Source organism: Alligator sinensis, unplaced genomic scaffold, assembly GCF_000455745.1.
Source record: "Alligator sinensis unplaced genomic scaffold, ASM45574v1 scaffold1322_1, whole genome shotgun sequence".
NCBI classification, from domain to species: Eukaryota; Metazoa; Chordata; order Crocodylia; family Alligatoridae; genus Alligator; species Alligator sinensis.
The window spans coordinates 547826-574268 of NW_005842116.1; the positions used below are offsets into that span (position 1 = coordinate 547826).

The window sequence follows — 26443 nt, forward strand, 5'->3', positions numbered from 1 at the left end:
CTTTCCTCTTGTAGACAGCGGCCACCCCGGTGCAGAGAGACCTCCACCCCCTTCTTAGAGCTCCGTCACCGCTGGCCAATGCAGGAGGGGAACTGCAGCCACGCAGGGCGGGGGGATGCCTAGCTTGGGGTCCTGCTCCATACGAAAACGGGTTGCACGCACATCCCTGGTGACCCCACAGCAACCAATTCACAATTGCCCATTAAGGCATCCCGTCGAGGCGTAACGCATGCTCTGTTCCAGACAACGACTCTTTGATAGCCGTTTGTTGGCGCGGATGAACCAGAAGGGTTTAATCATGTGAGCATCCTCCAAGTGCTTGCGCAGGGGCAGAGCACCATGGGCGGCATTTTGGGAGGCGTCTGTCACCACGTGCAAAGCCACGCCAAGGGCACCGGGAGCAAGAAATCCTGGGTTGTGCTTACAGCTGCGGTTACCGCTTGGGGCAGGTCACTTCCTCTGCCCGTCCTTCGGATAGGGTGTCTGCAGAAGGCTGTGCGGGCTGCTGCTTGTACCGCACCTCCTGGTCCAGAGGTGCGGTACTGTTGCTGGAGCCTGTAAGACTTTCCTCACCTTGTTAATTTTTCCAGATGTTACTTAAGCAGCTTTGAATCCAAGGGAAACTCAAAATCTCGAGGCGGGCAGCACGGCGCCCCAAGCAGACAGACACCAATGGTCCTATTTCTCTCTCCCCGACAGACACAGACACACACCCCCTCTCTACACACCATTTATTGTCGTCTGTAGGTCAGCATTTCCACCATACCTGAAACATTTATTTCCCCAAAAACTATTGCTAATGACAACGGATACATTGTGTTTCCCCAGTACGGATTTAACAATTCCAACACGTGTACTCTTCTAATACTGTACAATACTGTACCAAAAAGGAAAAAAAAACAAAAAAAAACAGAGAGATGTACCTCCATATTGTACATAGTTGTATATACAAAGTACAATTTTACACAGTTTTTAAAGTAAATATATACACCATATATATATTGGTGTAGAAGACATGAAACAATGGAAATTGTTTTAACAGTAACATTTCAGCCCAAACCATTAAACAGTTGCTGTTAATAAAAAACAAAACAAAAAAAAACAACAAACCAACAAAAAGAAACCCCCGATGTGCTGTATGAAGCCTAGCCTGCTCCTGCAGGATTAGGGTTTAAATTAAAAGAAGAAAGAAAGACACGATTGCTCAACTGCAATTGACCTTTCTTACGTACAGTAGAATCGAGACATTGCTGCTATTCTTCAAATTTGGGAGAGTTTCATCAATTGCCCTACTGTGGCTACATATATCAGAGCTGGTCTTTTAAAGAACCTGTTGCTTACAAGTATTGCTCCAGCAATTTGGCACGCTAAGAGTCCAGTTCCTCTGAACTCAGTTTATGCAGATTACAGCACTCTGCCGATAGAGAAAGGCTGGTGAAGTCCACTTAAAAAGCAAGTTATTGTAGTGCCGCTAAAATGAAGGGTCCGTCTGCAATTTCCATTGCAAGCTGCCAAATGTTTTCCCTGCACTGAAACCTGACCTAGCAGGTATTTGCACAGTTGTGACTCCTTCCCACCCCCAAGCCCACCTCTGTTTGCTCCGTTTCGGGAAAACAAAAGTCTATTGAACAACATTCCTGGAAGTCCAAAAAACAACAGAAACCAACTGCACGTTTTCCAGTTTTTAAATGGCGGCTTTGCCGCTCCCTTCTTCAATAGAAACGCGACTTGAGATTTACGCCGAGACAAAACCCTTCCCTCTACCGTTTTGGCATAGCCAGGAGGTGAAGGGGCAGAGCCGAAGGTCCAAGAAGCAGTTTCTGCATACGCCGTGCCACGTGCATTACACAGCAGACAGAACATAATGGCTCCCTTTGGAGTTTGCGTGGGCACAAGCAAGCGGGTTAGAAATGGTTTCTAAGTCCAGGCAGCTGCACCGATGAGTGGCAGAGCGAGGCGACATGTGTAGGGGGAATATACCTTCAAAGAGGACCTGTGAAGCTGCGACACGAGTGGAGTTAAGCCCACAAATGCTTCATGCCTCCTCCAACCACAAGTTTTAACTCCAACCATTTTAAAAACTCATTTCCCTTTTAGGCAATCTTCTGGTTGCTGCTGGTTTACTAGTGACAAGCAGGAGCTTCCTCTCTGCTGGTAACTCATGCTGTGGCTGTGGGATAGGTAGTCAAGGCCAGATGATTTCACCAAAGGGGTGATATATTTTTATAAAAGCAAATCTATGCTAAAACATGTTTTCTTTTCTGAATCCTTCCCATGGTCTTGCCAGAAGTGGAGAACCCATTGCTGTTCCTAGGCTTTTCTTCTCTGACTGAACTGCAAAGCCAAAATGAGTGAATGCATTTGAATTTTTGTAACAAGTCCCCATGGCTTTAGGGCTCGTCCCGCAAAGTGCACCACAGCCCAGGAGGAAGGCTTCACTTCTGTGCAGAAGGATCATTTCATATGCTTATGGTTAAGCATGTGCATATTAGTGCACTGGATTAGGGCAGAGGATCCAGCATCTTGTGACTTTTTGAATGTATGGTCTGACTACGACACACATACACATGCACACACACCCATTAGCTCAGTTGCCTTAATAGGGCATTATGCCCTACTGGGAATACAACCTCCCTTCAACTGACAGATCCAGGCCAGTCTAGTCTATCGGGAAGGTGCTTCCGTAACCTATCTGCGAGGTGCTCACTGCAGAAGTTTACTTCTCTGGCAAAATCCTCACGTGCACAGAGATGCCTACCCCACGTTCAACGAAGCGTTGATGTCTCGACCAACACTTAGGAAAGAAACGGAAGTTAAGGCTAAACTCTACTTTAAGTATTCCCTTTGCTTTAATGTTGCAGAACTCCCTTAGATAAGGGAACTTAGCTTGTGACAACATACCCAAGACTAAGGTAGAAGACTTGGGGCATAATGGATAGACTATCCCATCTAAACTCTAACAGGCTGGACGCGATGATCTGCAAGGTGCTTTCCAGTCCCTAACAACTACAAAACTAGGCTTTGATCTGGCCAATGAGTTTGTCAGTACTTTATCTGAACACATTATACGTGCAAGAACAATCCGACATTTAAAAAATAAAAAAAAGGTATTCTTCACAAGAAACTCAAAAGCTCCCTGTTTTGAAACAGGCATTCAAATACATAGCGGAGAACTCTTTTGCTGTCACAGTGTATTGCAAGTATTTGATGGTTTTCATTGCAACCAAGCATCCAGTAAAGATCAAGCAAAAGTATTTTTGGTCACACCTCACTGTTTGGATACGTGGACTAAGTTTACAAGCCCTAAATCGTTAGCCTTTGGATTCCCAGGGAGGCAGAAAATGAGCAAGCATTAAAGCAGGGTGGAGTAACTTCCAACTAAGGAAGTAAAATGCACAAGGTCAGAACTGCAGAAACTATTAAGACCGATCACCTAAAATTGTATTTTTATTTTAAAAGGTCGCTTTGGATCATTTCAATCCAACATTCAGTAAACAAAAAAGTCTTATGTTCATACAAAGCATTACCGGAGCAGACATACATTATTCCAGTTACCAACACTTCTCTTCTTGGAAAGAATATACTTTAAATGTGACACACGCTAAAAGTTACGAAACTGCATTTCCCTGGAAGATCTAATAATTCTTCTGGACATGAAGTTATGAAGTAACATATACACTTCCCCACGCAGTAGAACGTCCTGTTTCCCGTGCCGTGCTGACCTTGTCGGTAAGATGCCCACCAGACAAGTGGAGAGTGTTGTCTTTTCCAGTTCTTTCCACCTTTTTCCCCAACAAGTTTGTCACAAACCAGTTACAACAAACCAACTGCTAGCCCCACATAGTCCATGGCACAAGACAGACAAGCTACCAGTGGTGTTTTGGGGGTTTGTTTGCTTTTTTGAAGCATTTCCTGCTGGTTGAAGCATCAAGGACGCTCTCCAGGCGATGCTGCCAGGTGCGTACCTGAACGTGAAGCACAGCGCACACCACCATTCCAGTTGATTTGCCCAAGATACGGTCAGTAGGATCTTTCCAGCGTCCTGGTCTCTAGAAATAAGCATACTAATTCCATACAGAGACCAGCATCTGATCTCTTATGGCCACTTGTACTGTGGGTCTTGAGGACAGGAAACCACCACCTTGTCCTAAGGTGCTGTGTGTAGTTGGATACTGTCCCTTGGCAACACAAATGCGAGGCATAAACCAAAAGAAAATAAGGCATTACTAAGGAGCCAAAGTGAATTCGTAGCAGGATCTTGTTCTGCTCATTTCCTGGGTAGCGAGACAAGCATTCACTTTGACCAGTCACCATCCAAACAAAAACCTACATAACGTATTTGCCGGAGTCTCGCCTGAGTGAAAAATCACTAATTGCTTATTGGTTGTAAATCGATTTTCCAGAAGAAAGTGAGATTTCTTGGTACTTGGAGTCCATCGGAACCTGAGAGCGAGTTAGCTGGTCACGCAGTCGGGTTCGTTCCCTTTGATGGGGACAGTTTACAGTCCAACAGAAGCAGCGCACGGATGCAGCGTGCCCAAAAGATAAAGGCTGCTGAACATTAACGAAGGAAGAATGAACGATGAGAATGGTCCCAAGAATTTTTTCGGCATTTCCTTTGCACTCTTGCCAACACACTTGTCAAGTCTCCAAAATTCAGGGCATAGAGAGGGTCAGTCATTTGCCATCAAACACCATTCATACAGAAGTTCCTCTCCTTTTACAGAAAGATGAGAAAAAAAAAAAAACCCAGCAAGTCTATCCAAGCAAACTCCTTTTAATGAACTGGAAGTGACTATTTAAGGCCAACTTTTTTTTTTTCTTCCCTCAAAAGAGATGTAATGTATTGTTTTTAATAAAATGCCAGTTAAAAAGACTACAAATCTACATTAAGCCACGAGAAATTCTGGTTGCCATTCAGGACTTCACAGGAAACTAAAGGAGAATGGGAAAACCATCTTCCTCCTCATCTTGCTCGAGTGGGTATGATGAGAATTTAAGATGTGTGACTATTTCCAGACTGCAAAACAAAACTCGGGCATGACAAGGTAAGCCAAAGATGAAACATCAGCGGAGAGCCTCACTGGCTGGGCGGGACTGCAAGATTCATCTCTGCTTTAATATAACGTGTGCATTTCCTTTCGCTATGTGTCATTAAATTGTAGCTTTCTGGAAATTCCCAGCGAGTACAGAGGAGTCTATGCAGCCTGCTAGCACTTGAGACCGTCACAGTCTATCATATAAACGCGTATATTAAGAATTCATTAAAATGTCTGCAGAGTCCTTTGAAGACACGATGATATATCATAGGAATATGCATTTAAGCAATTTATAAAGTTGAATACTATACTGCCTAAGTCCCTTTGCTTTGTGTCCCTCTCCCCCTACCCCCAGTGGTTCACGGTGGCCCGGCCCACAGAACAACACATTTACAATCAAAAGACGAAAAGTTTGGAGACCTTGAGAATCCAAGCTTTAGGTACGTTCAGATCGGAGATTTTGGTTTTGGCCCATCTCAAGCATAACAAGGACATGTGCGTTAGGAAAGGCAGCTTCTTTGAGAGCACGGCAGCTGGTGTCGAAAAGTTAACTCATTTTTACATTCCATCTTCAAGTCCCTGCTGAAGGACACACGCTTCGCACACTGTTTTATAGCCTAATGGGATGGAAATGTCATTTGAAAAGAAAGCACAGAGCCATGTTTAAAATCTGGGAGCACAGCTGGAGCACCCATAACCAATGCGTTCTGGGATTCTTTTGTCCTCCTAAAAATCTGAAAGAGATGTGTTGCATTTCAAGCTGAGCAGACGCATAACATGCAACTCAGCAAAACTAAGACTGTTCCAGAGTTATCCGTCATGACAAGTCTTAACCCAGGAGAGACATCTCTAGCACTACGAGCTAAGACCCTTGAAAAACAGAGGATGTAATGGAAACTGAGACAGACCCTTAAGCACAGTGGCACCAGCAGGCAATGCAATAAAGCACAAGAAACAGGCATGTCCAAGCTCCACAAACAGTGGCACCAAAACATGCAATAGACTATTTATTGTTTCCCTGCGGCAAACGAAGCACAGACTATATAAGTCACTACACCAGTATTCAGAACATGATGCCACTGAGTACTTCCTTCAGTGGCCAAACATTTGAACAAGGCATCAACTATAAACCAAGAACCAATTCATTGCTCCTTTGAGTTTTCCTCCTGTTTCACAGTGACCTGATAATGGGTTTTACTCTGTCCACCTCATACGTGTGGGATGCTGGATTTTGTTGTACTAACATCACCGATGCAGAGTGCTTGGGATGAGGCTTAATTACTAACGTCTTCACTCCCAGGAAGCGCTCCTGGCAGTGACAACTTACAAACTAACCTTCGACAGAAGTCCCAAACTAGTTAAATAGGAATTATAGCGTCTCTTTAATATAGTCTCCTCATCTGAAACAATAACATTACATCCACAGCGTGGCTTCTAGTTCATCAGACAGTACAAGACTTGTCAGTAGGCTGTTGAGATGGAGAAGACGCAACAGCGGGGCTAGTGGCACTGGTCTTGGGGAAAACCGCAGGTTTTGGCCTAGTTGCTGGAGGTTTAACCTGCGCGGCCATTTTGACCGACTTCACCGGCCTGAAGGCGCACGGGATGTCGCCAGCAGTGCTGGCGCTCCGCTGGAAGGCTGGTTCAGAGTCCTTGATGATCTGGGTGTGCAGAGGGCTGGAAGGCTCCGAGGTGGGGGCCACGACCGGGGAGGTTTTCAAAGGCTCTAGCGTGTCGAGGACAACGTCTGGCGTGTGCTTTACGTTGCTTTGCCTTTCCAGCTCCCTCAGTTCATTCAAGGCAGAGTTCATAGTAGCTTCAATATCCTGCAAAAATTGAAGAGAGACCGAATTCATCACAGGGGCTAGATGCACAGCGTCAACTGTAGATACACCGCGTCTCAACTCTAGTGTGAAGCGTCAGCCATCACTGGCAAGCAAGGGTTAATCTGACCTCGAAAATGAAGGGGACATCAGCTTTATGTGCTAGGATGACTGCCTGCTATCTGGCAGAACATATTAAAGCCAATTAATAACACTGTTTTCCATCGGACCGGAGCCAACTAATTGATAACGCTTTCCTTGAGGCTAGTTTTGCAATTTATTTTTCCTGAATTCTCCTGGACTTTGAAGACGCAAATAAAATCCTCTCCTGGCCCAAACTACTAGGAGAAAAGCCTGCAATTCAAAAAGATAAGGATTTCTTCTTGTCCCTTTTTTTTTTTTTTTTGCTTGGCACAGAGGGATAATCTTCCAATGATATCAGAGAGAGCGGCTCTTTGAAAGAACAAAAGCATGATGTTAGCGGCTTACTGCATTGGCTGCTGGGACTCGGAGAATCCGATCACCCTGCAGTGCGTATCTGTTACAGCCATCTCAACAGCTCAGGTCTTACGCAGGTGCTTTTAATCTCCCGTGAAAATCTTACAAACAGAACTGGAAATTGTGCTGAGTTTTAAAATCTGCAGAGGATGCTGGAGACGCACGGCAAAAGGACAAGTTCCTTTCCAGCTTATATAATATCACGGGAATTAAGCACAGGGCTACAAAGGCACTCCTCGAGACCAAAGTAAAATTTGTGGGTTTGTTCTGAGCTACATCAAGACCTAGAAGTTTATTAAGGATTCAGCTATGGGTTGGAGTCCGCCGGTATAACAAAATTCACAGGAGAGCAGAAGGGTTTAGCCTTTCCATGACTCATATTTTGGCTACAGCTTTCTAGCTTCCTTAGAGGATTTTTTTTTTTTTTTTTGCTTTTTTTTCCCTTAAAGCAAGCGGGGGAGGTAAAGATCAGTCTAGGAGTGGTAAAAGGAACTAAAGACAGTAACCTAACACCTCCGATCCTATCCCCAGACCAAGCAGATTTTAAAACACTTACAGATCTATGAAAGATATGTAGAACGTCAGATGATTACAAGATGGTGTTTGAACTGACACTCGAGAGGACATGAAAGGGGAGTGCTAATTTAATGCAGCTATTTTTTTTTTTTTTTTAAAGCTTCTAATCTCCAGTGGAAACAACGAATTACTGGAGTTTATTATTCTGGCAGGAAGAGGAGATTGAAGAGAAAAACTAAAGTGAGAGCCTAATTGAAAGACAAAGAGACCGATTTGCTTCAGCTAAAGTCTAACGGGAATAAAAACAGCAAGACAGCGAGAATCGTATAATACCCTCCGACAGAACCGAGGCTAAAGATACGGCAAAGGCCAAACACAACACTCCAGCAGAGGATGTAAGATATTCACTTGGACCCTGAACAAAAGGCCAGTGTTAACGGTACGATAACCTGACATCGAGTATAAGCTATCTGGTGTCACTGGTTCACCTGTAAGGAGGCGCTCGGGTCATTTTCACTTCTCCACTTTTTGGGGGGCGGGTGCGGGGTTTGGAAATCCTGTCACTTCTGGTTCGCAAGTCTGCAGACATTAGCCATTCAGGGTACCTCAGAGCGGACTTTGAAACTTGAGAGCCAAGTGCTCCTGAGCCTCAGACACATCCGTCACACGCTGAAAAAAAGCAGCTGGCATGGACGAGCATGCATGTGCAGGCGTATCTACGGTTTGGAACGGGGAACACTGCATGAACCTCTGGTGAAGAGGGAAGTCTGTAATATCTCACTCCAATACTTGCATCACTAGCTCTAGCTCCCTGCTGTCTAAGCCCTTCTTCAAACCTTTGGCTGTTCTGAACCTGGTTTATATGCCCTGGTATTGTTCTGTGGTGGACAGGCCAAGCCAAGACACAGTAATTACAGATCCTGGTTGCCGTTTCTATTAACCCAAGTCATGATTCTTATGGCCCATGGTCCCAAAGCACCAAGAGATTATTGGAGACATTTTTGTGAAGAGAGGGATGGATAAATAAAAGAAGAGGATTTTGTCACAGAAGTATTTATGTCAAAATGTAAGCAAGAGAGGGAGATACCTAGGGAGGGTTGAAATGAGGAAAGATTAAAAACCCACTCTCTCTCCAAGAGCCGGGCAGAAAAAACAAGGTGAAAACTATGCTTCCCCATCACGTGTACTGTACGCTGACTCGGTCTAAAAATGCAGAAAACCATCTCTGTAGGGTGAAGGAACAGCTGTGTACACATCAGTAGGGCAGCCTTCCCCACGCCCGCAAGCACCTGCCTAAAGAAATCAAAATGCAAAGGCAACTTGATTTGAAGGTGGCTTCTTACCACGTATCTGAGTCTGTGAACACAAAAAGACGCTGCTATGAAAGCAGAACAGAGGCAGCATCGCTTTTATTTTGATTGTGCTATTGCAAATGCTTCCAAAATTTCACCAACGGTCAAAGTTGCTCAGGTGGTGAAAAGACTTTAAATTGATACCAAGTCCCCTGCTTTTCTCAGGCCCCAGAGTTTGGACTGTTGAATGTTTTTTTCCTGATAAATCAGGATGAGTTTTCTGTAACGAGCACCTTAGAAGCTGTGGGTTCTGAATAACGAACGTGCCAGAGCTTCTATGGCATAAAGGCCCGAGTCATTTATCTTTACTCACACACGCAGTCCCACTGCCTTACACATGGTGAGGTTACACGATTAGACTGAGGCATGGATTTACGTTACACTAAAAGAACGCGGAAGTGCGAGCTGGGAGAGCAGACCAACTGGTGGGCAAGCATCTTTGGGTAGGCAGAGTGGCCAGCCTCATGATAAAATCTTGCTTCCTTGCCCCATCAACACGCTCAAATATATCCTGCAACCCTCGTCTTTGCTGCATGGACCAGCACAAACAGGTGCCGTGGCAAAAACGGAGCGCCAAACTTCATTGTGTGGGTCTGCAAACTCCTTGTTTCTCTGGACAACTTTTTTATGCTGTAAATGATATAAGAAACGGGTGGGGGAGGGAAGAGGGGGTGGATACACACTTATGGCTCATGCAAAGGCGTGAGTGACAAGCACAGGATGTTCAGCATCTGTCTCCGAGCCCATGAAGCGCTCACATATGCAAAGGGTTGGAACGCATCCTTCCCCTACGCATAGCAAGGCTGAGCTAAGAAGAAGAGTTTACCCAGAATGAATGCAGTTAGGTTTTAAATCGCTTGGTGACTCCCTTATGAAAACAGAAGCCAACCTCCCTTAGGCTAAAGGGTCTCCTTTACCTGAGCAATGACCTCAGGATCCATGGGCCGATGGTTGTTGAAGCTCTTTGACCTTCCTGCGGTCACGGTCTTCCGGATCTGTGGGCTCTCTATCCTGTTCTTCAGGGACGAATGCCGGCTGATGGAATTAAGGCTGCCGTGGCCACTGATGGAACATTTATCAGGAACCTCCTTGGGGAGACTTTGGCTCATAATGGGCTGAGATGAAGGTCTAGAACTGGCTCCGGCTCCTGGAGAGGCTGGTTCGGCCAAAGAGCTCGTCAGCCCATGGCTATCGCTTTGACGGAAAGCTCTCCTAATGCTGCCAGACTCTGGCTTCTTTCTTTGCCTTCAATTGCAAAAGCAAAACAAGTCAATATGAGAAGAGACCCACAGAGAGCCAGACCTCGAAACAGGGTTCCCCCAGACAACACAGACGGCAGTGGAAGGAGACCTGTGGCTGGCCGGGTTATTAGTAACCTCCATCATTGCTCAGGGCATCGTCATACAATGTTACAACCATCCACCTTAACGTCTGTCATAACGAAGCCAATTAGACTACAAACAGTTGTACACCTTCCTAGCACATGCAGAAGACTAAATGGAAAAGCATTTAACTCCGTTACAAAGGAAAAGTTGTCATTTTAACCAAAAACCCCTCTGTGCCATCAGCTAGTCTAGACACCAATTTTTTTGGTTATTACATCAGAGGTTCTCTTTTTGGCTAAGGTGCATAACAGAAAACCTATTAAAACTCTGGGGCAAAGGCATCATGGCATTCTTTTTAAGAGCAGGTAGGCACGTTGCCTTAAAGGATGTTTAGCGTTAGCAACAAGATTCAGTCATTTGCTGCTTCTAGAAACATGCCTTTTCTATACCTTAAGCAAGGCCACGAAAGATAATCTATGCCGTGCTATAGGGGTATGAGACTGAATAGTACATAAGCTGGCCCCCCAAAATTATCTCCATAACATCCCCCAGCAACATGCAGTCTGAAAGCATTGTTTCATACACATTAGACGTGGCCAGTCTAGAAAGACTGCCGCGTGTTATAAAGCAGGCAGCCTGGCATGCCTTAAAGAAAAAGACTGATTTATATATAGTGCAGGCTGCATGAGTAACTGCTACAAGTGTACTATTTCTAGTTGGATTTTGGCATCAAAAAACCAATTCAGTGGGTGGCACAACAGCCACAGTGAAACCATCTGATCTGTTTTTGCCCCACTCTTGTTAACACATAGGTCAGACGATTCAAACCTCAAGAAAAACCACACACAAAAAAAAAAGAGCTATGCTACTGCTGCTAAAAATCACACCTTCCCTGGCAAAAGCGTCATGCAGGGTACCGCAACAAGGAGCAGAGCTCCGCGGTAGATGGCGAATCTCCAAAACGGAACTTGCCATGGTGCAAGCTGTTCCACACCTGATACAGTCCCACACTCAAACGGTTCATTAAGCAGGTAAAAACGCACCACTCGTTTCGCTGGTATTAAAGAAAGCCACATGGCTGCACGCTAGCTAACCGGGCCCATCATTTGGCACTAACAGCCTCACAGAGGAAACATTTTTTAAGAGTTCTCCATCTGTGCCCCAGAGGTCGATAAGCAATTCTGCAACATGATAATTAACAGCACTAGTAGCTTTAGGGTACTCAGTTCTATTACTGAGAGAGTTGCTTTGGTAACCTAGCGTGCCATCTTATACCAATGAAATGAACTGAAAGATTTGGGAATAACAATGCCTTGGAGGGGGGAAAAAAAGAAAAGAAAGAGCAAGACAATTTCATTCTCCAGATTTTCATCAACAGACTAGCATGTCGACACCTCGCTGAATAGATCAAACTGGGGCAATGGGAGGCTCGTGGTGTCAATGGTGTGGCACTCAAGGTTAGCAATTGGCTTTGGGAGAAAAGTTTTATGAAAGGTCGTTATGGACAGCACTGAATGCAAGGTATTTTTTTCCCTTATTGCTGCTTTACAGCAACCACAAATGCACTGAACATCTCGAGAATGCACTTCAAAATATCCCTGGCCCAAAGAGCAGTAACGGGTATGAGCAAACAATGTGAGAGATCGGGAGAGAGAAGTTACAGTGAAGGTCATGCCAAAGTGCGACTTATTTCTCTAACTCGTGACTGTAAGCTCCTCTTGCCAGGGACTGTCTTCCCAAGTGACCGCTCCAGACTTACCATAGCGAAGGCCTGAGCTTGGGTGCTCTAACACGATACACGCAGCAACAGGCCACAATATAGTATAGCTTGGTGGATCTGCCACATACTAAAGCATCTGTTTAGAGCGTACAAGACAAAGCGAGGCATTTATTTTTTTAGGCCAAGGGCTGAAGTGGAATGGAGGTGTGGGAATGACGAGGGTGTGTATAAAAGTGATTCGGGCAGGCTGGAGAAAAGGGAGCTGAACAATGGAGTGGAAATGAGCAGGAAGAAGCAGAAGTGGATGGGCGAGAGTAGTAGTGCCTATTTCCAGTATTTTCCTCAAGAAAGAGAATGACCCACTGCCCTCAACACTGAGCTTCTCAAGCCAATGCAAGAGCGCTCTTACTTGTTGATGTTTGCAAGGTAAATATCTGCAACGTGACTGCCGCTTGGACAGTTGGCGCTGGCTCTGGCGGTCACTTTTTCTTCAGGTGGCTCCGAGTTGATTTCTATTTCAGACTTGGGGCTGGATCTCTCAGAAATACCGTCCTCACTAGGGGAGGAGGGAAAGATATCGTGTCAGAAGGGGCTGCTGCACCCACCCGCATGCCTTTTTATTATTACAGAGCGAGGAACAAATTGCACTCCACATCAGAGACCCAGATTTCTGTGCCTAACCTGCTGTGCCTAACAAGGGAACAGCGCTCAAATATCGGACTTAGGGCCCTGATAACACCGCCTCCTTGCACTAGTGCTAGTTTTATACGCAGATATAAGTTACGCTGGGATAGGAAGCAGATAGACAACCAGGTATTGTGGGATAGCTGTGTGAAGCAGGCTGCTGTGACTGTGACTTGCCGCTAGGGGGGAGCAGGTAATAGCCTGTTTGCCTGAGAAAGTGGCTACTCTACCATAAGCAACAGATACAACTACGCTGGTGTGAATTATACAAGTATACTTTTGTCCCTGATTTCACCCAGAAACAAGTGTGTTACACCAATGCAGGCCCATATAAAGGCAGGAGTGTGTCCTTTCTAGCATAAAGGCCAATTACATTAGTGTAAGCGCAGTGTGTGTACAAACCCTTGGACAGCAAAGATGCTGAACCAGCAAACTGCAGAGAAGGGGACCCCTGCGCCTACATGGAAGCCCACTGATGTCTGTGGGGTTTCTCCTGCACAAGGCGGCACAGTGCCATGGTAGTTAATACAACCCAAAGGCTCTCCCCTGCTACCTACCCTTCATCTCCCTCCCGCCCCCCAATGCAGTCAAAAACAGGCACCTGGTCCTTCTAGCTGCACAATCAAAGGCTGTGGCACTGTGTGCCGCTGGCTTCTGAAACGATCATGTCTTAACCATGTTGGCCCAACAAGGGCAAGAGGACCATGGACCTGTTTCTGACCTCTGACATGGAGAAGCTTGCGGTGTTGGGGGCTGAAAGGCCTCCAAGCCAGTGCAGGCCCTAACACTTCAACACGGATGTTCAAATTCGAATGGTTCTTCTTGCAGTTTTAAGTGTACCCAAATTTTCCCAGCATTCAGCGGCCCCCATCCCCACGCAGGGTCTAACACAGGTGACGTACGTGTCTTGGACAACGATGTATTGATGAGGAATAAGTCCATCGATTCCATTGTGGCGTCCTTCCCACCAGTCATCTGAAGCCCGATGGTAAAGCAAAAGAGAAGCCCCCTTTTTGAAGGACAACTCCCGTGCAGTTCGGCCAACGTAATCAAACTTTGCTATCGCTTCTATGGGCTCACACTCTAGGAGAGACAAAAGGGAACAAAACATCAGCAGTGAAGTGAACACTAGGGCTCAGGAAAACATTCAGGAGTTTGAACCTCTCCCATGAAAATGATACAGAGCAGACCGCAGCACACAGCATGAAGTGTCATCTGGTAACAATGCAGAACAGGGTCCAAGCATCAAGATTTGGGTGTGGATCTGTCACACACATGGGAACTCTACTGTTGGGTTGATCTCGCATCTACCAACTGCACACACCTCTGCATTTTCTCCTCCACGAATCTCGCGTCAATGAAACAATCCCCGTGTATTAAGAAAACGTGAGCCAGAAAGTCCACCCGTCACGTCCCGAGTCACCACCATCAAGGACCAAGAAGTTATGTCAGGGACAAAAACTATCTAGGGAGGTTTCCTCCAAGGCAGATAACTCGTGCCTCCTGCGCTGGCAAGCAGCGGCTGTCGTCGGCACTTAGGGAGGGAAACGCCTCCAGATTCCAAGCTGCGTCAGAAATAAGGACTCTGTTCAGGAAGAAATTCTCCTGTCTTGAGAGCCTGTCTGGCCCAGAAGACTGCAGATCACAACTCGACAGGACACTGATCTATCTAAGGAACTGCTGTGGAAGTGAACACAATATCCAGTATCTTTACCAATGCCTGTTGTGGAGCGGCTCAGCGTCAGCCGCTCCGTGCTGCTGGATTTGCACGATTTCTTGAGCACAAGCTAGGTACATGTGGAGCGCTGCGACACACAACCAGACAGCTCTTGCCTGAGGAACTTGCAATGGACTGTCACAAAACACAGGGTGACCAGCTTCCAACAACCCCCAGAACTCAGATATTGTGCAGAGGCGGACAGTACAGATGTCTAGACAGTCAGTCGGAGGCGGATCCGTGTAAGATTGCAGGGATTATTTTTAAAGTTTTGCAGAAGATGGATTCTCATTTGCAGACAGGATACCAATTAAAAAAAAAAAACCCTCTTCCCCTCCTTTAAACAGAATCAAGGAAAGGGGGCGAGCTTGGCTGCCTATACCTTTGTACTGCACAGCTTCCAAGAAGCTGCATGGCAGGTGCCTCTTAATGGAAATTTCTGCTTCTTTTTAGGAAGAAAACTTCAAGGAATGCCCAGCCCTTTCCTCTCTCTGGCACCAAGAACACAGGCCCCGTCGCTCCCAAAAGATATGTCATTATTTTGCCTTCAGCTTGCTGTCAGCTTGAGGGAAGCTCCCACGTGCCTGACCTCAACAGTGCAGCAGCCAGCCGGAGAGGATCTTAGGAGCAAATGTTCTGCAGCCCCTATAAATTGAAGTAGGCACTCCAGAAACGGGCTCTCGGCACTGGCTGGGACGTAGTCTGCAGACACCCGTGTAAATCCAGGTGGGAGTACAGGGGATGTGGTATCACCGTCTGACCAGGCAGTCTGAGACGGCCCAGCAGAAGCATTAGCCACTGAAGCACTGTGATTAACATGTGCTGCTGCAGGGCACGGAAAGACCGAGGGCCAAGGCTGAGCAACCACAGCATCTGCTGGGACTGAGCCTTCAAGAACAAGTTTTCTTATTGCTAAAACACACAACGCAAATCCTACTTCATCATACACTTTAGGTAGGTCTACGGACAGCTACAGACTGTTCCAGTTATCAGCCCACGCCAGCCAGCCAGGTGTTTGCAAGAGTGAAAAATAGCTTGCCCGTGTTTTCAGGTTGGAACAGTTCTGTTTTTCTGGTTTAGAGTCCCCTGAGCATGTGGTTATCTGCTTCTGGCTACCTCCTTTTCTCTTGCTCGCTTGGCTCTCGGAGCCAAGTCATGCGGCCCGGTTAAAGCAAAATCACGTTCACGTTTTCAGAGCTTGTTTTTTTCCATTTACAAAGGGAGGGGACTCTACTTGGATGAATTTCATCCCCATTTCATTAACAATTGTTTATTATTCCAAATGAGCGGTGCACTCGAGTTTCTTACATTTCCAATTTGCTTTTTAGGACTATGGCTTTTCGCCAAACGAGTGATTTTAGACTCAGATTTCCAGTAGCGCTGCCGTATGAGGCTCCTTCTGTGGGGAGAGAGCTGTGAATAGGGACCGAGAGCCTCTGCTCCCCTAGCCTCAAAAACTGTGCAGGAGAGCAACGGTTTAACGTCTTTCCATCAATTCATAACTCAAAGAGCCTGGATATGCTCTCATTACGGCCTCATTATGTTGCTGAGGGTGTGCCAGCCCCAGCTTTGGAGTGCCCAGTCACTCGTACATCATGTCGAAAGTTAGCAGAACGGCAGCTCCAGAAACAACCACGACCTTTTACAGAGAGACGCTCCTGCTCTCTACCTCTCTGCCAGCGAGTGAGCTTCAGGATGCGGGGGCATGACTTGGCTCTTGTGCTGATGTGCTTCTAAGCATCTACGAACTAGACCAGGCAGCCGTTGCATGCATAGCATGCCGAACCCCAAGGTCATTTTGTCTTGGGAGTTGGTACCTGAATGTGCGATGCATACACCCGTTTCACCCAATGCCCAGAAGCTGACTCAGCCGCCAACCAAGCAGTAAGTAGATAATGTTATCTTTTAAACAAGCCTCTTAAGTTTGTCAACAGGCAAAATCTGACCCCGGTTTACACTTCTGGGTAAACAGAGAAGGGAGTTTGCCTTTCCTTAGAGTGATCAAACTCCTTCAGTAGGAAAGCAGTTCAATTTCCCATGCATGGTTAAGGGCCTGTGACTTTTCAGAAGAACAAGCTGCTTAACAGAGACTCTGAAGTCACGTCCTTTCATCCCCCTCATCTTGGTACTTCCCTCTGACACCTTGGCACAGTCTGAAAAGAAACTTCTAGTCTTGACCCCCACTCTCCTGGCAGAGCGGCAGGTGACGCGGTTCAGTAGCATTTACTTCCTTGTTGGCGAGCCAACATTGTTAAGCCAGCAGGAACGGGCCGTGGGTGAGGGAAGGGTTCGTTAGCTGGCACAGCGATAAAGCACGGGAGAGGCCCAAGCACATAATGTCAACCAGGCTGTTAAAGGGCGACTCAAAAAGGGACGCCATCCGATTGAAAACCATGCTCCCCCTTCGACCTGCAGCAGCCCCTCTAGTCCCAGGAGACCCCCGGGGGGCGGATAACTGGGACGGATAAGCAGCAAATGCAGGGTGCTGTAGTAGGTCAGGCTGTGGTGTGTGCACTGGTCAGCCGTTCGTCCCCAAGAATAAGGGGGTGAGGAGCAGGAGCGGGAAGGATCCCCCCCACCCCCGGGCCTGGCTCCTGGGGGGAAAGGGGGAGGGCCTCTCCCTTTTTTTGGCTTGTTGTTTTGAAATAAAAGCAATTGGAGCTTGCACACGCGCAGGCTGCTGCCTGCCAAGGCCACTGAAAGGGGAGAAGCCTGGCAAGCAGCATGCGCCGAGGGGAGTGGGAGAGCAGGCCCAAGCACGTTCGCTGCTTGGCGCTCTGCTGAGCTCACGCTTCCCGGTGCAAAGGCCTGTCCAAACACCAAGAGCACAGAAAGCCTGTGCACGACGTTTCCTGAGGAAGGGGCATGCCGGAGGGGCTGCCGAGAGAGGGAGCGCTGGGCAACTGGGTGTTTTTGGAGAGTCACTCGGTGTCTAAAAATCCCTGCTGGCTGCCTCCCTTCTTCGGTTTCGGGCAGGGAGGCCCGCACATAAGGTCTCCTCTCATTCAACTCCCCGTGAGATTATCTCCCTTTGAATTTCAACCATGTAACACCATCCCCTCAAACTGGACTGTCTTACAAGTGGCCGAAGGCTTCACATACCATCGTCGCTGGTATGGTGTTCAGCTGTTATATCCTGAGCCGAATCGTCTGCTGAGGCCGTCTCCCCGTGAGGGCTTTCACTGCATGGGAGGAGAGAGACAATGTATTACCCTGGAGGAAATTAAGTCCTGCCGTCTCGGGAAGTCACAGCTGACACTACTGGATCTGAAAACCTAGATTTCACTTTCCTCTGTGGAAAGGGGATTCATTTCCATGCATTGAAATCAGTGAGGTTAAGGTCAAGCTAAGCCCTAATTTGCTTCAGCAGACGGAGCAGATTCTTCACCTTGTGTACATTGTCAGGAAATTAAAGCAGGCAAGCCAGAGTTCAGACCTCATAACCCAGCTCTCGGGAGACTGAAGGGAAAGGCAGAGACAGAAAAGGCATATTAGGTTTTGTTCGTCGTCTCTGTCACACCAGGATTATTTCCTACGCTATATTCTCCGCTGCTCTGTCTAATTAGCTAGTTACCTGAGTGATGAGATGTCTGTCACTTCCCTAGGGGAGATTATTCCACTTTAATAAGATGTTTCAGATTTTTTTTTCCTGATGATCAGTTTAAATGTTCCTTTTCATTTCATCAAACAAGAGACTCCCATATCATATTAACTTGCTCGGGTCTTTATTTACAGACGTCTAAGCACTAATAGATCTCATGTCTAAACATTACAGGAGACAAAGCTTTAATAAGATCACATGCACACAAAGAGGAAAACAAAGGTTATGCGTCCCTAATGGCAGGATTACAAGAGCAAGTTACTGCAAAGTAGAAGTAGGGCGTGAACTTGGGGCGGCAGCTACGCTGGGATAACTGCCTGTGCGCGCACACTTACCCGGAGGTAAGTGCAAGGCAGCAGACCCCCTCCGTGACAACGAGCAAGTTATCTCACATTTACTAGGGGGTGAGAGCGTGCACGTGGGCAGTTACTGGGGAGTAGGCAGCACTAAGTTGTATCCTCCCTTACCTCCATGTAACTTGTTTGCCTGAAGATTAAGGAGCCAGGAAGGCAGCTCCTCGAGGCCGGAGAAAGGAGAATGCAAAGAGAAGTCGTAGCTTCTCTCACGCAACCCTGCGGAGCTGAATGCCAGTTGGCAACGAAGGCTCGTCTGTCTTTACTCTGCAAGCACACCTTGAACCACTCTGTGGGGACCGGTCTCCCCTCCCTTACACCAGAAGTGGCTGATGAAGGGAAAACCTGTTTGCTCTCAAGTCTTATGCTCCGGGAGGAATGAAGCAAGGACTGGATGGAGCCCTTTTGCAGACAGGTTTATAGCCTTGTGTGCTACACTGAGTGGACCTTAAATCATATCAAAAGTATTTTTTACTTCTCTTCAGAGAGCAGCAACTTGATCCGTCTTTTTTGGCCCTAAAACTCCCGACTTCAGAGTTCACCAAAGCCTTGTGTTTTCCTTTAAAAAAAATCTTTGTGTGATACCTCCTCTATGTTTAAAGAAAACAAAAAAAACCAACCTCCCCCCTCAAAAAGCCCCAAACCTGAACAACGCTAGCATCTCATTACACTTAATCCACATAACAAACACTCTGCTTCCTAGCCACCTTCTGAGCGCGTACCTCGGAAGGCATTAGTCCACTTTCCCATCCTTACTAGGAAAGATAAAGGCTTTGCAAAGTTTATAAAAGAATTTAAAACCAACGGGAAGCCCCAGGAGGGCTCTAGTATTAGGGGCTAAGGTTTCACCCAGACTGTGAAGTAATGCAGTGTGCAACCCGCTCTAATGATCTAAACACTGCAAAAAAACCAGCAGCAGCAGGCAGGTCGCATGCCTTCCCTTCCCCCTCATGCAGCACTTTAAACCAAAACCTGCCCCTGCTACAGAAAGACCCTTTCTATCACACGGGCCCTCGGATGCTGCCACGGGAAGTGCTAGGCTGCTGGATTTCTCCACGAATGCTGGGGAAGTGTCAGCAAAACATACTGCCAGAGGAATGCAAAGCAAGTGGAGCTCTATGCAAACCATCTTCTCCCTTGCCACTCTCCGAGCCTCACGTGGCCAAGGGCAGGATTCCTAGACTCTGACTACCGCCCCGGTTAGACAGTGCTTTACTAGGCCTTTCTAATGTGCACAGCAAAGTAAATTGAGATGCGTGATGGGATATTTTAGGACTAATTATCCTCTCTTTTCCATGCCTCCAACCCCAAATGCAGAGACAGTCTTGTTCGTAATGGAGGGCGAGTAGAGAAGGGTCTGACTTTACGTGGTCCCCTCAACTACCTGCATCCAGGTACCCTAATGTTTTCCAAAGCAGGTTACGATTGAAAAAAGCTTCCTGACAGCCACAGAAACTGGAGCTATTCAGGTTACACAGAAGTGCCCCGAACTGTGTCCTCTGTTGTGGCCAGGTTTGGGTGAAGCCTTTGTTCTCGGGGGTAGGAGCCTTCCCCTCTGTCGTGCCCGTGTGAAGGTCTATGCATACATCAAATAATAAAAGGCACTAAACACTCAATATCTTCATCCCCCTCTCCCTATAGGCAAACCTCACATTTCATGACAACACAGGATTTAAGGCAACCCATACAACTGAGCCAGCCAGTGAGATATGGGCAACGCCCCTACATCAGCTATGAAAGCTAAATGAATTGAACTGCTTTGGCGAAAGGCCTCCGAGTCGAGCTGGAGCAATTTGTATGGAGCTACCTCACAGTTGATACCTGCAGCGACAAGAGTTACATTAGCTTGCAACACAGCCGAAAAACCAAACCGAGGTTAGCTCTGCCGCGAACGTGACTTCAATTTATTTTTTAATGAATATAAAAATAATCATTTACATTCCTGGGGGTTAGTGGGTGGGGAGAGGCAGTTTAACATTCTTCCTTTTCAGTGGGAGGTGGGAGAGATCAATTCAGCCACTAGGAAAGCAAACACCTCCCTTCTCCCCTCCCCAACCTTCCACCCCAGATGACAGGAGCCGCGCTGGCTGAATTGCTTCCAGATGTTGCCTGCAGACTGAACGCGAGGCCTGATCTCCTGGGCTTTGGGTAGGATGGAAATGGTGCTTTTGTATTTTCCTTCTGTCGGTGCTGTCCTGAACAAAAAAAAAAAATCAAACCCTGCTGCAGCTTTCTAGGTTCAGCTGCAATCGACCCTGTCACTAAAGCAAGCTTGCTCAGGGCAGGCAAAAAGAAAACAAGAAAAGTGAGAATAACTCAAGTTGTGAACGTAGGCATCAGCTGCGTGGCTTTGCCAAGGTGGTCGTGGTCATTGCCGGAATAGCCAAAACCGGCAGCCACAGGACCATCCTTCAGGTTAGCAAAGAACAGGTCTGACATCTGTCTGGTTGGCAACCTTCTGCCAAAGCTTGTCTGCATCACATAAGCTAGCAGCTCTCCAAAGAGACAAGGACCATTTGTTCTTTCGCAGTCCAGGCTTTGGAACATGTTTAAATTCTGGAATTGGGTCCGACTCCAGAATCCGATCCAAGGCACAGCACTCGACTACCTTGTACAATTCACTAAACAGGAGAAACCCAAGCACTGTGCACCTTCTGCCCTCCCCACACACTTCCCAACGTACCAGTAATCCTCTGTGCTTCCACCTCTGCTATAGACCGGGCCCTCCAGCTCTCTTGGTCCTGGGAAGATGTTCTCATGTTGGATGATGATGGTTTTGATCAGCTCGTTGACATGAGCCTGGCAGGAGACCTGATCGTGGCCTTCAGGCACAGACATCAGCGTGGGTCCAAAGCAGATGGCTAAGTTGTAAGGATCCATCATGTTCTCTTCACTGAACTGAGATAAACTGCAAAAAAACAGGGGAAAGTTGAGGGGGGGAGGGGAAGCAGGATTAACCAGAGCAAACAATAGCAGTATTTCCTGCGAGGAAAAAGAGAGTGGAATCTGGAGCATTATCTCAGAGCGCTCTGCTCTTTGAGCCTGATCCACTGGGCCATGAATCTTTTTGGGTCAAGAGAGATGAAAACAAGAGAAAATGATGACATTTACTGGGAAACGGGGAACTCTGCTAGATGCCCCTCCTGGGATCCGACAATCTGATCTGCTCCGACTTGCATGAATAGAGCTTCCTAGCTGCAGCCTTCGCTGGAAGCGGAGAAAACTTTCCCGCTTGCCAACACACAGATTTCTTTATTGAACTGATGGGGCACGTTCCGTTTTCCTAATGTCTTCCTCAACTAGTGTGCCCAGGATTTCTTACAAAACAAGGTGTCACCAGACAGTTCCCTGGTGGAACGGTTTATTCTTCCGGCCGCCTAGATTTCAGTGCCCGGGATTTATTTACATGTGGTCTGCTTTCTGCCCCCTGCACAGAAAGCAGCTGCCGTGATAACATGGTGCACCCTGCACAGAAAGCAGCTGCCGTGATAACACCCGAGCTCCAGCCAAGAGGCCCAGTGCCAGCTTGACTGAGGCACTGCTGCTCCCCAGATCGCAGCGTGGGGCTCTGCATACAGCAAGGAAGCTGGCAGTCAAGAAACCACTCTGCTCCCTTCCATTCGCACCTCCCTCAGCCCGAGCTCGTCCCAAGCCCAAAGCTTAAACTCCAAGCTCTTGCTTCCTACGGAAAGAGAGCCGCTAGGACTTAGCGTTAGTTTCGGTGACACACAGAATGCCTTTGAAGTCTAATAACTAGGCCACTTACAGCTAGAAACCTCAAAGGGATTTTAGAAGCTCGGGGACTGTATTGCTTTGAAAGGTACTGGGCCATTGACTTTACAAGAGGAAGGACATTCTGCTTTATCACTGCTGTTCATAATCGGTTTGCAGCTCTGAGCTCAGCCTGGTCCCCTTGGCCTGACTGAGCGTATTTGGTAAAGCAGCCTGTAAAGTCAGCCTGCTCCCAAAGAGCCAAAGGGTTTCTCATCAAGGGTTTTTACCGAGCTTATCTAAGATTCCCCTAGTGCCTCTCAATGCTGCATTTCCCACAGAGCAACTGTGTTTTTAAAACATACAATTTTCATCTGAATAAATTTTACCCTAAGCCTGTAATTCAAGCCTTTTGGGGCACCCAATTAATGATTAAGCATCAGAGAGCAACATTACAGTATGCACCCTACCCCCTGCCTCCCCCTATTAAAAGCCCTGTTTTCCAGTTCACTTCTTGGGATAATCTAAAGCTATAAAGGCTGGAAGGGAATATTTATTTCAATGACTCCAGAAGTGACATCTGTGGAAAGAGAGTCTCGAGGCAGGAAAGAACTTCCTTCATAAACTGTTGCGGAAAGAGGATGCACTGCAGCCTTTCCCATGTTGCAGCTTGGAGGGAAGAGAGGACAGTGGTCGTTTTGTGAACGCGTTTTCATTTTCCACAGAAGAACATCCAGATACACATCAGAGGATCCCCACATCATCATCATAAGGACTTTTCATGTAGTTTTATGTAAGCAAGTAGCATTCATCAAGAATAGCTAACGAAGCCCAAGACTCAGCAAAGAGTCTTGTCCTTGTAGTATTTAATGCAGACTGCTATGCGAGCACTACAGCCAACCTATTGTCGTATTACATTTATACCCTGATTTCCAGAGTCCTTGGTCAATCTGCATATACAAGAGTTACTTCACTTACCAGGACAATGCAGATACCTCTAGGGTGGAGCACAGCAGCTGTTCAAATGTACAACCAAAAAATAGCATCTTTCAAGGTAAGATTAGGTAAGATTTCTTTCAAGGTAGGTTTAGGTAAGATTTTGACCTGGCATCTAGATGCACTCTACCAAAGTGAAACGGGCCCTGCAATTAGTACAAGCAGTAGGATCTCAGTTTCATGCCTCATTTAAGAGAGAACATAATGCCCTTGCTATCATTGAGAGGTAACAGTCCTGTATTCAGAAGAAAGAGCGACATCCACAGAAACATCAGTCCCAGGTCCCAGAGCACGTGGGGCTTCTCTTGATGAGTCTCCCATCCAGGTCAAACTAGGCCTGGTCCTGTTTAGTTTGCAATTCTGCGTATTTCACAGCCTCCGGGAGTAAGTCTGTAAGCTGGGGTGAGCTTTACCTCGCTTTTGGCTTTCCTATGAAGGCAGCCGGAGGGCTCTTATGGAGCTCTACGCTTATAAATCCAGGTGGCTTGTGAAGTCCTACTAATCCAAGAGCCAACACAATTGAACAAGCTACCAGGATTGCTTCTTTTCAGCTGAAAGTCAATGGGAGTTGCAGAGGTATGTCTACACACAGAGCTCAGTCCCTTGAGCTTCAGGGCAAGTTCTGCTGCACTGTTCCATACCACTGTTTGCTCAATGGCAGTAGCACATTTACTTATTGATTAAAATCAATGTATTTCTACAGTTGCTTGGAGAAATCCTATCTCCCAAGCTCCACACAAACTAAACACGCTATTTCTCAAAGGACAGCTCCTCCTGGGCCACGAAGTAGAAACATTAATCCATTCTGGAAACCCAATTTTCCTGCACTTTATTGGAAGCACAGTGAAAGGGGTAAGGGCCTGCTTTGTCTAGATAGTTTGCATGCCCTATGGGACAGTGATGAGAGGGCAAGAGGGTCCAGCTCCCTCCAAGTTATTTATAGCAGAAACCTCAAATTGCAGCACTAGACATTAAGCTCATCATAAGGAAAAGGATGACGCATTCATCCTCCAAGCTGCTAGAATGACACTACTCGGTGATGAATAAAATGATGCTCTACAGAGTTCAGCTCTGAAGTACTAGCAGCCAAAGCTTTTAGTACCCTCGCTTCCACAATTATCACAGGTCAAGCAGACAGAGAAACACCCACCTAGAGCTATTAGGACAGTTGTTGTTTTCTGTCACCTCCTTTTAAATGCTCCCTGCCAGCAGCTTTGGCAATGACTAGTGGTGACCTGAAAAATGCAGCTCCAGAGCTCAACTTCCCCAGAGTTTGGAAAGGCTTTAATCCAGACATTTAGTTCAGTCTGCTCTAAAAAAGGCCTGGTGGAAAGCTCACAGCTGAGAGAAAACCCAGGGTTGTTCTGGATCTGTGGATGGATTCAAGCTTGCATCCTGCATGTATCCCATATGTATTTTAAGCATCTCCTCCCTAATGAAATCTCTATTTCTTATCCCTTTTGCAGTGTAGACATGATGAACAGCAGCAACATAGCATCACCTCCACTGCTTTACTAGCTTCCACACAGGCCATGTTGAAGTCCCTTTTCTAGCTCCCACATTTCTTATTCTTACCATTCTCAAGAGTCCCAAGTGCTGAACAGAGTTCAAGAGTAGGCTCCCTCTGCCAGCAATGCCCCACATACCAGCCAGCTGTGGCAGGTGGCTCAAAAATACAGAAGATCCTTCTCTTCCCTTCCCAAGAAGGATCAAGCTCATTGCTTAAATAGCACACGCTGCCTCTTGCTGGCTGGGGACCCACATTCTCATCCCGCATGTTGCATTTCCACTCGGTTTCCAAGCCAACTGCGTCGTATTAATTTTCAGCACTTGAACTCTGTCAAGATTGCTGAAAACATTCTTCCAGTTGCAATGCATAAGGCTGAGGGGCTCAGCAAAGCCAACACAATAATTAAACAGGAGGCTGAGAGGCAACAGAGTACAGAAAATGGCTCTCGTAGCCTGAACTGCTGCTCTGATCAGATACTGCCGAGCATCAAGCCTCCAACCTTATAATCCATCACATTTACACAGTTGCCACCTGCTACTGCAAGGCACTGGGGCTTTCAGGAATACTCACTGATTGAGGAATGCAAAGAGGTATCTCATTACAATCAGAGTGGTTTTGGGCAAGTTCAGAAGGACCTTCCGGATGTGCAGTGCTCGCTCTTGTAAGTTATCCATTGCTGAAAGGACAGAAGAACACACAAGAGTTAATTTAAAACACCGGGGCCATAAGACGCACTGAACCTGCATCTGCGTGGTAAGCTTGGAGGTTCCCTATGGGGGTGTGCACGTTGTTAAAAGCCAGGACAAGGAGCACAGGTACTTGGCAGAGGAGGGAAGGGTCTGTTCGCTTCCTCTGCTCTTCTCTTGTGGGAGGATGCGAGCTACGCAGAGCCTGCTCTGTGAAAGCTTTTACAGCAGCAGTGCATGGCATGCGTCAAAGCCACAGGTTCCCTCATGGCGTGGGTGCGCCGACTGTCATCTGTTTCAGTAGTTCCAACACAAAAGCTCATTCAAGCTAACTTTGAAAGGTGGGTGTTTAGCGAGAGAGAAAAAAAAAATCTCTGGTACAAAACTCAGAAGAGAGATTAACATAGTTAAAGGGTGAGGTAAAAGCTCTCTGTGCAGCAGCCTACTGAGAAACAAGTGGGCAGCATAAATCCTCAGTCTTGGAAGGGCAACGTTATTTGGAAGCAGACTTCGCCTTTCATCTAATATGAATTCAACTTTGTAAACTCATTTACTGCGAGAAGAAAACCACGAGTCATTTCGGAAGCAGTTATCTTCTGCTCCACTTCAAAGGCTGCTGCTGCGATGGATATTCTGCCGCTCGGACAATGGAGTCATTCTTTGCTCCTGAATGACTCGGCAATAATGGGCCCATTTAAAACTTGGGCTGCCAAGAACAAAAAGAAAAAAAAAGAACCCTTGAAACGATCAAAGTTGGTCACAGCCGGACTATGAATGCTCTCATGTTAGATATTCCATAGCCAGAGTCCATAAGGATCCCCTCGTGCTTATGGAAAAGGTATTCAGGCACATTAAAAAAACAGCTGTTTTCCGCCTGGATACACACAGCAAGCACTAGAATAGGCATCCTGG

General features: G+C 46.8%; 1 protein-coding gene across 10 annotated transcripts in view; it reads right to left on the reverse strand.

Moving 5' to 3' along the window:
- Positions 1 to 719: 719 nt before the first annotated feature.
- Positions 720 to 26443, reverse strand: part of SRGAP2 (SLIT-ROBO Rho GTPase activating protein 2) — a 163915-nt gene continuing 138191 nt past the window's right edge. For 7 of the 10 annotated variants that reach the window (XM_006024744.3, XM_025205513.1, XM_006024743.3 and 4 more), the window contains 7 exons: positions 25416 to 25521; positions 21312 to 21536; positions 17777 to 17856; positions 13860 to 14040; positions 12683 to 12829; positions 10146 to 10473; positions 720 to 6865 (listed from right to left, as the gene is read on the reverse strand). In XM_006024744.3, the coding sequence (XP_006024806.1) occupies positions 6482 to 6865; positions 10146 to 10473; positions 12683 to 12829; positions 13860 to 14040; positions 17777 to 17856; positions 21312 to 21536; positions 25416 to 25521 (1451 nt within the window). In that variant the 3' untranslated portion in view covers positions 720 to 6481. The other 3 variants (XM_025205514.1, XM_025205516.1, XM_014520426.2) reach the window with 3 other exon arrangements.